This window comes from Salmo salar, chromosome 02 (genome assembly GCF_965601325.2).
Source record: "Salmo salar chromosome 02, fSalSal1, whole genome shotgun sequence".
Taxonomy (NCBI): domain Eukaryota; kingdom Metazoa; phylum Chordata; class Actinopteri; order Salmoniformes; family Salmonidae; genus Salmo; species Salmo salar.
In genome coordinates, this window is record NC_138292.1 from 65,647,501 (window position 1) to 65,660,703 (window position 13,203).

Sequence of the window (13,203 nt, forward strand, 5' to 3'; positions counted from 1 at the left end):
GCCGTCTGTTAGTCCGGCCGGGCTTCTCAGTGTGACATGGTCTGTCTGCCCCTCAGTTAGCCGTCTGTTAGTCCGGCCGGGCTGCTCAGTGTGACATGGTCTGTCTGCCCCTCAGTTAGCCGTCTGTTAGTCCGGCCGGGCTGCTCAGTGTGACATGGTCTGTCTGCCCCTCAGTTAGCCGTCTGTTAGTCCGGCCGGGCTGCTCAGTGTGACATGGTCTGTCTGCCCCTCAGTTAGCCGTCTGTTAGTCCGGCCGGGCTGCTCAGTGTGACATGGTCTGTCTGCCCCTCAGTTAGCCGTCTGTTAGTCCGGCCGGGCTGCTCAGTGTGACATGGTCTGTCTGCCCCTCAGTTAGCCGTCTGTTAGTCCGGCCGGGCTGCTCAGTGTGACATGGTCTGTCTGCCCCTCAGTTAGCCGTCTGTTAGTCCGGCCGGGCTGCTCAGTGTGACATGGTCTGTCTGACCACTGCCCTCAAAATGAGGTGGAAACTGAGCTGCACTTCCTAACCTCCTGCCAAATGTATGACCATATTAGAGACACATATTTCACTCAGATCACACAGACCCACAAAGAATATGTAAAAAAATCAAACATTGATAAACTCCCGTATCTGTTATGTGAAATACCACAATGTGCCGTCTCAGTAGCAGGATTTGTGGTCCGTTTTCATCTGTTTATTTATTTTCCCTTTTATACTTCAACTACTTGTACATTGTTACAACACAACACTGTACATACTGTACACAACACTGTCAATAATATAACATTTAAAATGTCTATATTCTTTTCAAACTTTTGTGTGTGTAATGTTTACTAATGTTTCCCTTGTTTATTTCCCTTTTATTTATTGTCTATTCCATTTTCTTTGGCAATGTAAACATATGTTGCCCATGCTAATAATGCCTTTGAATTTATATTTGAACCACAGAGGAGGAGAGGGAGGGGGGAGAGAAGGGGGAGAGTTGTATGAAAGTGAAGGTTAGGGAAGAGAGGTTAGGGAGGAGAGGAGAGTGAAGGTTAGGGAAGAGAGAAGGGGACAGAGGTTAGGGAGGAGAGGAGAGTGAAGGTTAGGGAAGAGAGGAGGGGACAGAGGTTAGGGAGGAGAGGAGAGTGAAGGTTAGGGAAGAGAGGAGGGGACAGAGGTTAGGGAGGAGAGGAGAGTGAAGGTTAGGGGAGAGAGGAGGGGACAGAGGTTAGGGAGAAGAGGAGAGTGAAGGTTAGGGAAGAGAGGAGGGGACAGAGGTTAGGGAGGAGAGGAGAGTGAAGGTTAGGGGAGAGAGGAGGGGACAGAGGTTAGGGAGAAGAGGAGAGTGAAGGTTAGGGAAGAGAGGAGGGGACAGAGGTTAGGGAGGAGAGGAGAGTGAAGGTTAGGGGAGAGAGGAGGGGACAGAGGTTAGGGAGGAGAGTGAAGGTTAGGGAAGAGAGAAGGGGACAGAGGTTAGGGAGGAGAGGAGAGTGAAGGTTAGGGGAGAGAGGAGGGGACAGAGGTTAGGGAGAAGAGGAGAGTGAAGGTTAGGGAAGAGAGGAGGGGACAGAGGTTAGGGAGAAGAGGAGAGTGAAGGTTAGGGAAGAGAGAAGGGGACAGAGGTTAGGGAGGAGAGGAGAGTGAAGGTTAGGGAAGAGAGGAGGGGACAGAGGTTAGGGAGAAGAGGAGAGTGAAGGTTAGGGGAGAGAGGAGGGGACAGAGGTTAGGGAGGAGAGGAGAGTGAAGGTTAGGGGAGAGAGGAGGGGACAGAGGTTAGGGAGAAGAGGAGAGTGAAGGTTAGGGAAGAGAGGAGGGGACAGAGGTTAGGGAGAAGAGGAGAGTGAAGGTTAGGGAAGAGAGGAGGGGACAGAGGTTAGGGAGAAGAGGAGAGTGAAGGTTAGGGAAGAGAGGAGGGGACAGAGGTTAGGGAGAAGAGGAGAGTGAAGGTTAGGGAAGAGAGGAGGGGACAGAGGTTAGGGAGGAGAGGAGAGTGAAGGTTAGGGAAGAGAGGAGGGGACAGAGGTTAGGGAGGAGAGGAGAGTGAAGGTTAGGGGAGAGAGGAGGGGACAGAGGTTAGGGAGAAGAGGAGAGTGAAGGTTAGGGGAGAGAGGAGGGGACAGAGGTTAGGGAGGAGAGGAGAGTGAAGGTTAGGGGAGAGAGGAGGGGACAGAGGTTAGGGAGAAGAGTGAAGGTTAGGGAAGAGAGGAGGGGACAGAGGTTAGGGAGAAGAGGAGAGTGAAGGTTAGGGAAGAGAGGAGGGGACAGAGGTTAGGGAGAAGAGGAGAGTGAAGGTTAGGGAAGAGAGGAGGGGACAGAGGTTAGGGAGGAGAGGAGAGTGAAGGTTAGGGAAGAGAGGAGGGGACAGAGGTTAGGGAGGAGAGGAGAGTGAAGGTTAGGGGAGAGAGGAGGGGACAGAGGTTAGGGAGGAGAGTGAAGGTTAGGGAAGAGAGAAGGGGACAGAGGTTAGGGAGAAGAGGAGAGTGAAGGTTAGGGGAGAGAGGAGGGGACAGAGGTTAGGGAGGAGAGGAGAGTGAAGGTTAGGGGAGAGAGGAGGGGACAGAGGTTAGGGAGGAGAGGAGAGTGAAGGTTAGGGGAGAGAGGAGGGGACAGAGGTTAGGGAGAAGAGGAGAGTGAAGGTTAGGGGAGAGAGGAGGGGACAGAGGTTAGGGAGGAGAGGAGAGTGAAGGTTAGGGAAGAGAGGAGGGGACAGAGGTTAGGGAGGAGAGGAGAGTGAAGGTTAGGGAAGAGAGGAGGGGACAGAGATTAGGGAGGAGAGGAGAGTGCAGAGGGAGGACAGAATGGAGAGACTGATGAGAGAAGGAGCAGAGGAGTGGAGAGAGAGAGGAACCACAGAGGGAGGAGTGGATGGGGAGAGAGGAACCACAGAGGGAGGAATGGAGGGGGAGAGAGGAACCACAGAGGGAGGAATGGAGAGAAGGGGGAGTGAGAGGAACCACAGAAGGGGGAGAGGAAGGTTGGGGAAGTCAGGGTTAAGGGAGGAGAGAGAGAGAGAGTGAGTGAAAAGAGAGGGTTAGGAAGGAGAAAAGAGAGATGTTAGGAAGTAGAGAGAGAAAAGATAGAGGGTTAGGAAGGAGAGAGAGGAAAGAAAGAGAGGGTTAGCCAGGAGAGAGAGAAGGTTAGCCAGGAGAGAGACAAAAAGAGAGAGAGCTAGGCAGGAGAGAGAGAAAAAGAGAGAGAGGGTTAGGAAGGAGGGGGAGAGAAAAGAGCAGACATAGTGGGGGGTATGTTAAGGCCATGAAGGCTTACTGTATAATGTTTGTGGTGGGGCTGTGGTGGGAATAATATGGGGATATGGGGCGAGCTGTGGGGATGGCTGCTGATGTGTGTGTCATGGGGTTTCGATGGGGTAATTTGGAGGGAGGAGATATACAAGACTGTCGGTGTCTAAAGCCATGGGATTGTCAGGGTTTGTGGGGACTGGTGGGAATATGAGACTGTCAGGGTTTGTGGAGACTGGTGGGAATATGGGACTGTCAGGGTTTGTGGAGACTGGTGGGAATATGGGACTGTCAGGGTTTGTGGAGACTGGTGGGAATATGGGACTGTCAGGGTTTGTGGGGACTGGTGGGAATATGAGACTGTCAGGGTTTGTGGAGACTGGTGGGAATATGGGACTGTCAGGGTTGTGGAGACTGGTGGGAATATGGGACTGTCAGGGTTTGTGGGGACTGGTGGGAATATGGGACTGTCAGGGTTTGTGGGGACTGGTGGGAATATGGGACTGTGACTGTTTGGGTCTAGGGATGCTTTACATCAGGCTTCATGAAACTCCATTGGGGGAATTAGGGGAGGAGCAGTACAGGATTGTGATTGTGTAAAGGGACTATTGGGGATTTGGAGGAACTGGAGGAATTTATTCCTATAGCGGTGTATGTAGTGAGGTCCAAAATGATTGGCACCCTTGATAAAGAAAATACTGTTTAAAATAAATAAAACAAACAAAATTAAATCTGCATTAACATTCTACCTCTTCCAATTAATCTCAGTTTAAGGAACTGTAATGGCTTTCCATGGCTTCCTGTTTCACCGGGGTATAAATATGAGGTAACACTCATGTAAAAGCCCCTTGTCATCCATCACCATGGGAAAAGGCAAAGAACTCACAAACGAAAAGAGACAAATGGTTGTTGATCTTAATAAATCATGCAATGGGTACCAAAGCATTGCTAAAAAACAAAAAAATACCACTTACCACTATTAGGGCAACAATTTAAGAAGTTTAAAACCACTGGAACAGTGGTAAACTTGCCTGGTAGAGGATGCATGTGTATCTTGTCCCCAAGCGCAGTGAGGAAGATAGTTCTGGAGGAAAAGAAAAGTCCAAGGGCCACAGTTGGAGAATTCCAGAAATTGGCCGCAACTTCTGGTCACCAAATCTACAATTAGATGCCACCTCCATGTCAAAATAAAACATTATATTGTATTTGTCACATGCGCAGTCTTATGACTTGGGGGAAGAAGCGGTCTCGGAGCCTGTTGGTCCTGCGTGAACGGTCTATGGCTTGAGTGGCTGGAGTCTTTGGACATTTTTCGGGCCTTCCTCTGACATCGCCTGATATAGAGGTCCTGGATGACAAGGAGCTCTGCCCCAGTGATGTACTGGGCTGGCCTCACCACCCTCTGTAGTGCTTTGCGGTCGAGGGCGGTGCATTTGCCATACCAAGCGGTGATGCAGCCAGTCAAGATTCTCTCAATGGTGCAGCTGTAGAACTTTTTGAGGAACCGAGGTCCCATGCAAAATCTTTTGATCCTCCTGAGTGGGAAGAGGCGCTGCCGTGCCCTCTTCACAAATGTGCGGGTGTCTGTGGACCATTTTAAGTCCTTAGTGATGTGGATGCCAAGGAACTTGCAGCTCTCGGCCCGCTCCACAATAGCCCTGTCAATGTGGATGGTGCTCTCCCCTCTTTCTCCTATAGTCCACGATCAGCTCCTTGGTCTTACTGAAGTTAAGGGAGAGGTTATTGTCCTGGCACCACACTGCTAAGTCTCTGACCTCCTCCCTGTAGGCTGTTTCATTGCTGTCGGTGATCAGGCCTACCTCCATCGTCACCATGCAGTCTTGGGTGAACAGAGAGTACAGGACAGGACGAAGCACACACCCCTGAGGGGCCCCTGTTTTGAGGGTCAGCATGGCTTACTCTCACCACCTGGGGCTGGCCCATCAGGAAGTCCAGGATCCAGTTGCAGTGGGAGGGGTTCAGTCCCAGGGTCCCTAGCTTGGTGATGAGCTTGGAGGGGACAATGGTGTTGAACTCTGAGCCAGAGTCTATGGACAGCATTCTCCCATAGTTATTTCCCCTCTTGTCCAGGTGGGAGAGGGCAGTGTGAAGTTCAACGGCATCTGTGGATCTGTTGGGGTGGTATGCGAATTGGAGTGGGTCTAGGGTGTCTGGGATGATGGTGTTGATGTGTGTCATGACCAGCCTTTCAAAGCACTTCATAATTACAGATGTAGGCAGGTTATCTTGGAGAACAGACTTGACAAGGAGAGATAAAAAATGTCATTGAAGACACCTTCCAGCTGCCCTGTGCATGCTCTGAGAACGTGCCCTGGTATTCCATCTGGCCTTGTGATTGTTAACCTGTTTAACCTCTCTGGGATCGTTCGGGACATGAGCGTCCCACCTCGCCAACAGCCAGTGAAATTGCAGGGCGCCAAATTCAAACAACAGAAATCTCATAATTACAATTCCTCAAACATACAAGTATTAAACACCATTTTAAAGATAAACTTCTTGTTAATCCAGCCACAGTGTCCGATTTCAAAAAGGCTTTACGGCGAAAGCACACCATGCGATTATGTTAGGTCAGTGCCTAGCCACAGAAAACCATACAGCCATTTTCCAACCAAGGAGAAGTGTCACAAAAGTCAGAAATAGCGTTAATGAATCACTTACCTTTGATGATCTTCATCTGATGGCACTCCCAGGTCTCCATGTTAGACAATAAATGTTTGTTTTGTTCGATAAAGTTAATCTTTATGTCCAAATACCTCCTTTTTGTTTGCGCGTTTAGTCCAGTAATCCAAATGCAGAAGCGCGGGCACAAAGTCCAGACGAAAAGTCTAAAAAGTTCCATTAAAGTTAGTAGAAACATGTCAAACGTATGATCAATCTTTAGGATGTTTTTATCATAAATCTTCAATAATATTCCAACCGGACAATTCCGTTGTCATTAGAAAGGAAAGAGAACGAGCATCGTGCTCACGGCCACGCGCGAGACTAAACTAATGTCTTTCAGCTTGACCACTTGTTGAAACAGCTCTTATTCGATCCCCTTTCACAATACAAGCCTGAAACAACTTCTAAAGACTGTTGACATCTACTGGAAGCCGTAGGAAGTGCAATCTGACCCCACAGACACAGGATATTGGATAAGCAATCACTTAAAAAAAACGACAAACTTCAGATTTCCCACTTCCTGGTTGGATTTGTCTCAGGTTTTTGCCAGCCATATGAGTTCTGTTATACTCACAGACATTATTTTAACAGTTTTGGTAACTTTAGAGTGTTTTCTATCCAGATCTACCAGTTATATGCATATACTAGCTTCTGGGCCTGAGTAGCAGGCAGTTTAGTATGGGCATGCTTTTTATTCAAAATTCCGAATAGTGAAGTTAAATGTTTTGCTCACATTGGCCACAGAGAGCAAAATCAAACAGTCATCTGGAAGAACAGGGGCTTTCACGCAAGGCACAGTGTTATATTCCTCAAAGCGAGCATAAAAGGCATTCAGCTAGTTTGGGAGTTCTGCATCGCTGGGCAACTCACGGCTGGGCTTCCCCTTGTAATCCATTATCGTCTGCAAGCCCTGCCACAGACGACGAGCATCAGAGCCGGTGTAATAGGATTTCACCTTCCTCCTATATTATCCTTTTGTTTATGTCAATAGGCTCTTTGGAAGGGTTGCCCCAACAAATTCATTTTTTGAGAGCAAACAACAAATACGAACGCATGGAGTTTACTAAACGATAGAGGCGCTTGGATTGGAACTGATGCTATGGTCAGATGACATGAAAATAGTACTCTTTGGCCACGCACACCAGTGGTGGGTTTGGCGTCAAAATAATGATGCATATGCAGAAAAGACCCTCATAGCTACTGGTGGTGGATCTTTGATGTTATGGGGCTATTTTGCTTCTACTGGTCCTGGTGTCCTTGTTAAGGTCAACGGCATCATGAACTTTGCCAAGTACCAAGACATTTTAGCCCAAAACATGGTTTCTTCTGTCATGAGGCTGAAACTTGGCCGCAAGTGGATCTTCCAGCAAGACAATAACCCCAAGTGCACATCAAAATCCACCAAGAAATGGTTAATTGACCACCCCATTGAATTAAAGAGGGCAGTCTATAAGCGCAGACAAAGGATATCAAGGATCTGGAAAGATTCAGTCTGAATAGAGGAATGGTCTAACATCCCAATCTGTTATCCAATCTCATAAAACATTGTAGAAAAAGACTGTGACATTATTCTCTCAAGGGGAGGGTGGCGGAGTATTGACAGCTGGAGTGCCAGTCACTTTGACACCTATCTTTTTGTGATCTTTTTGTGATTTTTTTTGTATTACTTGTTAAACAAAATGTCTTTCTCTGAATAAATGTATTAGAAAGAATTGCATACAATATAGCGCAGAATTATTTCTTTTATACGTACTTTTTTGCACATCTTTATCAAGGGTGCCAATAATTTTGGACCTTGGAGGTGTTGTGCGGTAGGCTGTGGGGTTTGGGGGGGCAGGAGTAAAGGATGGTAGGGGAGCTGCAGGGGCATGATTTGGGTTTCTGGGGAGGGCTTGGGGGGCTGTGGAGTACAGATAAGAGGTCTGGATGTGTGTCTAGGATGCTGGGGGGAGGATGGGGGAGAGACAGAGACACCCACACACACACTGTGGGGGAGGCCGGGGGGGGGGGGGGGGGCTGCCTCAGTGCCTGCAGCTGGTGTCAGGGTGATAACCAGTAGGCAGTTCCTCCTCTGTAGTGACATAGAGATACACATAAGTGGTACTGAATAAGAGTTCACCAGCAGTTATAGTTATAGCACAGCTGATTCTACATCTCTGGTAGCCAAGCTAAAGCTACCAGAGATGTAGAATCAGCTGTGCTGTGACGGTCAGTGTGACCACTTCACCAGAGTGGGGTTCTAGAGTGATGTTCTAGAGCACTGGAGGTGCTGTTAAATGGGGGTTGTCAGTGGGCCTGTAGTGTTGGCTGTCCTGATATCTCTTATCATCTCTGATAGGAACAGAAGCTGTCTGTCTGTCATGCATGCTTCTTCAATCACACCTATATCTGGGCCAAGGAGCAGGTCCAAGTGGTGCTAACCACTAGCCTACAAATCACTCATATCAAAGTACATTTACTGGGGATTGACTGAGGGGAATCTGTTTGAATCAATTTGTATCATTCCAGAAACCCTGATTGGGTTGAGGGTTCTGTCTACTGTGTTTATTCAGTTAAACCACTTTAACACCAACTGCTTTCCATTGGATTGTAGCTCTGACACACACACACACACAATGTGCTGTACGTACCACGTTGGAAAGTCAGTGGTTCTTATTATAGATTCAAGAGGCGAAACACAACAGGAAGAAAGTTCAGAGGACGCTATTTTCTTTCTTAACAGTTTTCGTTGGCCAACGTATATGTTTACTTTTAGTGTGTGTGCGCGCACGGTTGTGTGTGAGTGGCGTCAGCTAGCTGGAATGCTTCGCTACCGCCAATGCTAAAATGGCTGCCAAGCCATAAGATGGCTGCCAGGAGCAGCGAGAAAAGATAAGAGCGGGAGAGAGTCTGCAGAAGGGAGGAAAAAGGAGCTCTCTTTTCTATTCCTCTCTTTCTGTTTCTCTCCCTCTCTCGCCTTCTCTCTCTCTGTCCCAAACCTCTTCTCCTCTCCTTTTCTTTCCTTCCTGTTCTCTTTCTCTCCCTCTATCTCTCTCCCCCTATCGCTCTGTCTCTCTACTTCGCTCTTTCTTTCTCCCTCTCCCTCTGTTCCTCACTTTCTCTGTACCTCTCTCTCTCTCTCTCTCCTCTCTCAGCATTAGCAAGCAGTGAGACAGGTCTGTTTTTGTTTCTACTAGCTAATCTTGTGGCTTAGTGTGGCGAGGCTGTGCTGTGTGTGTGATTGTGTGCGTGCACGTGGTGTGTATGTGTGCTTGGTGTGTGTTTGTGCATCTTTGTGTGTGTGTCTATGCGTGTTGGCATCAGTTCTCCCCTGCTCTGTTATCACCTACATGCTACAGATAAACACCTCCGTTAGTTAGGCCTGGCTGTGGCCCTGCGGATGTCATGCCCACGCCACTGGTACTGTACACGCATACACACACACTCCGTCATTCAGAAACATACACTCACGCGTGGTTCGTGCCCTGAATGCTGATTGGCTGACAGCCGTGGTATATCAGACCATATACTGTACCATGGGTATGACAAAACATTTATTTTTACTGTTCTAATTATGTTGGTAGCCAGTTTCTAATAGCAATAAGGAACCTTGTTTTCCTGTTGGTATATGGCCAATATACCATGGCTAAGGGCTGTATCCAGGCACTCTGCAGTGCGTTGTGCAGAAGAACAGACCCTCGGGCCTTATTGCTTAATTATACATAGACTACATTCTGTGCATGGACATAAACCACAAAACACACACACATGCCAGATAGCACACAGTGCATAAACAAAGAAGCACACAGAAATCAACAATAGTACTTTCTCTGTGTCAGCCTTGGTTCTCCACTGTGTTCTAATGGATCAGCCTGTAATGACACATGCTGGAGGTTAGGGAGTCTTTACTGAAAGACTTCCCCTGTAACAACCTCTCCCTTGTGGCTGTAATCTCTACTCTAGTCTCTGGCTTCTGCGGCCTACCAATGCCAAGAGCAGTAATAAGGCTGTGACAGCTGTGTGCTTGTGTGTAGTGTGTTGTGTGTGTTTTGTGTGTGTGTGTGTGTGTGTGTGTGTGTAGTGTGTGTGTGTGTGTGTGTGTGTGTAGTGTGTGTGTGTGTGTGTGTGTGTGTGTGTGTGTGTGTGTGTGTGTGTGTGTGTGTGTGTGTGTGTGTGTGTGTGTGTGTGTGTGTGTGTGTGTGTGTGTGTGCCACTGCTGTCTCTGTCAATATCTAAAGGCCACTGAGTTTCCTTCACCTTTACCACACTTAGCCTTAAATCCCCCTCCGTGGGCAGTAAAGATGGCGCGGTCAACCCAGTGGGTGTGTGTGTGTGTGTGTGTGTGTGCGCGCCATCCAACATCTAACAGAGCAATTATATCCCTCTTCTTAGTCTCACTTAATACCTCCTTGCTGGGAGGGTTTTAGGCTGCATAAACAGAACACCTTAAACACACACACACACACACACACACACACACACACACACACACACACACACACACACACACACACACACAGTAGATCTGAACACCTTGAGTCAGGTGTTGGGGGGGGTGGGGGGGTAGGAACATTGGGAACATTCTGTGACATTGATATACACAAATAAACACTGTATACAGACACCCTCCTTGACCCTTAGTGAAGCAATCTCCCTACTCTTCTCAGATATCCCATCTGTCAGTATAGAATCTATGACTGAAGTTCAGAGGGGTTCCAACACCTCCTCCCTTCCTGTTTCCTCACATACAGCATTATACTTTGTATCCACCACAGCCAAGCTAAATCCCTCTCTTCTCTTCTCCTCCAGAATCTGGACAATCAGACAGCTCCAGCCAACAAGGAGACACAGACATCAAGCCACCGCCCAATGGTAAGAGAACACACACAAACACACACACACACACACTCACACTCACACTCACACGCACACGCACACACACACACACACACACACACACACACACACACACACACACACACACTCACACTCACACTCACACTCACACAAACACGCACACGCACACGCACACACACACACACACACACACACACACACACACACACACACACACGTGCACACACACATTCTAACACTTCCCCTCTCTCCTCTGCAGGGCACCTGAGTTTCCAGGACTGCTTCGTCACCTCAGGAGTGTGGAACGTGGCTGAGCTCGTCAGGGTGTCACAGAGTGAGTATCTACCCCTCTCTTATCCTTTCTATATATAGCTCTATCTATCTCTATATCTCTCTCTATCTATAGCTCTATCTATCTCTCTCTATAGCTCTATCTATCTCTCTATCTCTATCTTTAGCTATATCTATAGCTCTATCTATATCTCTCTATCTATAGCTCTATCTATCTCTCCATATAGCTCTATCTATCTCTTTCTATAGCTCTATCTATCTCTATCTTTAGCTATATCTATAGCTCTATCTATCTCTCTCTATCTATAGCTCAATCTCTATCTATAGCGCTATCTATCAATAGCTCTATCTCTATCTATAGCTCTATCTATCTATAGCTCTATTTATCTCTCTCTATAGCTCTATCTATAGCTCTATCTATCTCTATTTATCTCTATATATCTCGATCTATAGCTCTATCTATCTCTATCTATAGCTCTATCTCTATCTATAGCTCTATCTATCTATAGCTCTATATATAGCTCTATCTATCTATAGCTCTATTTATCTCTATCTATAGCTCTATCTCTATCTATAGCTCTATCTATCTATAGCTCTATCTATTTCTTTCTATAGCTCTATCTATCTCTATCTATCTCTATATATCTCGATCTATAGCTCTATCTATCTCTAACTATAGCTTTATCTATCTGTCTCTAACTATAGCTCTATCTGTCTCTAACTAAAGCTCTATCTATAGCTTTATCTATCTCTATCTATAGCTCTATATATCTCTATATATACAGTTGAAGTCGGAAGTTTAAATACACATTAGCCAAATACATTTAAACTCCTTTTTTCACAATTCCTGACATTTAATCCTAGTAACAATTCCCTATCTTAGGTCAGTTAGGATCACCACTTTATTTTAAGAATGTGAAATGTCAGAATAATAGTAGAGAGAATGATTTATTTCAGCGGGTAGCCTTCCACAAGCTTCCCACAATAAGTTGGGTGAATTTTGTCCCATTCCTCCTGACAGAGCTTGTGTAACTGAGTCAGGTTTGTAGGCCTCCTTGTTCGCACACACTTTTTCAGTTCTGCCCACACATTTTCTATGGGATTGAGGTCAGGGCTTTGTGATGGCCACTCCAATACCTTGACTTTGTTGTCCTTAAGCCATTTTGCCACAACTTTGGAAGTATGCTTGGGGTCATTGTCCATTTGGAAGACCAATTTGCGACCAAGCATTAACTTCCTGACTGATGCCTTGAGATGTTGCTTCAATATGTCCACATAATTTTTCGTCCTCATGATGCCATCTATTTTGTGAAGTGCACCAGTCCCTCCTGCAGCAAAGCACCGCCACAACATGATGCTGCCACCCCCGTGCTTCACGGTTGGGATGGTGTTCTTCGGCTTTCAAGCGTCCCCCTTTTTCCTCCAAACATAACGATGGTCATTATGGCCAAACTATAGCTCTATCTATCTCTATCTATAGCTCAATCTCTATCTATAGCTCTATCTATATCTCTCTATCTATTTCTCTATCTCTATAGCTCTGTCTATCTATCTATAGCTCTATATCTCTCTATCGATCTCTATCTATAGCTCTATCTATCTATATCTATAGCTCTATCTATATCACTCTATCTATTTCTCTATTTCTCTATCTCTATAGCTCTGTCTATCTATCTATAGCTCTCTATCTCATTCTAAATCTCTGTATCTATGGCTCTATCTAAATCTCTGTATCTATAGCTCTATCTCTCTATCTATAGCTCTATTTATCTCTATCTATAGCTCTATCTATCTACAGCTCTATCTATATCTCTCTATCTATATCTCTATTTATCTACCTCTATCTATAGCTCTATCTATCTATAGCTATATCTATAGCTCTTTCTATCACTATCTATAGCTCTATCTATCTAACTCTATCTAATGCTCTATCTATCTTTCTCTATCTATAGCTATATCTATCTATCTCTATCTATAGCTCTATCTTTCTCTATCTATAGCTCTATCTTTGTTTCTTTCTCAGTCTATAGCTCTACCTTTATCTATAGCTATATTTCTCTATCTGTAGCTCTATCGATCTATCTCTATTTATAGCTCTATCTATAGCTCTATCTCTATCTATAGTTCTATCTATCTCTATCTACAGCTCTATCTATATCTCTCTATTTGTAACTCTATCTATCTCTATCT

The 13,203-nt window shown here is 46.1% G+C and overlaps 1 protein-coding gene across 19 annotated transcripts in view; it reads left to right on the forward strand.

Moving 5' to 3' along the window:
* The window catches only part of LOC106589946 (nuclear factor 1 X-type), a 168,425-nt gene that overhangs the window by 122,095 nt on the left and 33,127 nt on the right, over nucleotides 1-13,203 (forward strand). For all 19 annotated transcript variants that reach the window (XM_045707807.2, XM_045707799.2, XM_045707814.2 and 16 more), the window contains 2 exons: nucleotides 10,675-10,737; nucleotides 10,982-11,056. In XM_045707807.2, the coding sequence (XP_045563763.1) occupies nucleotides 10,675-10,737; nucleotides 10,982-11,056 (138 nt within the window). The remainder of the gene's footprint in view (nucleotides 1-10,674; nucleotides 10,738-10,981; nucleotides 11,057-13,203) is intronic.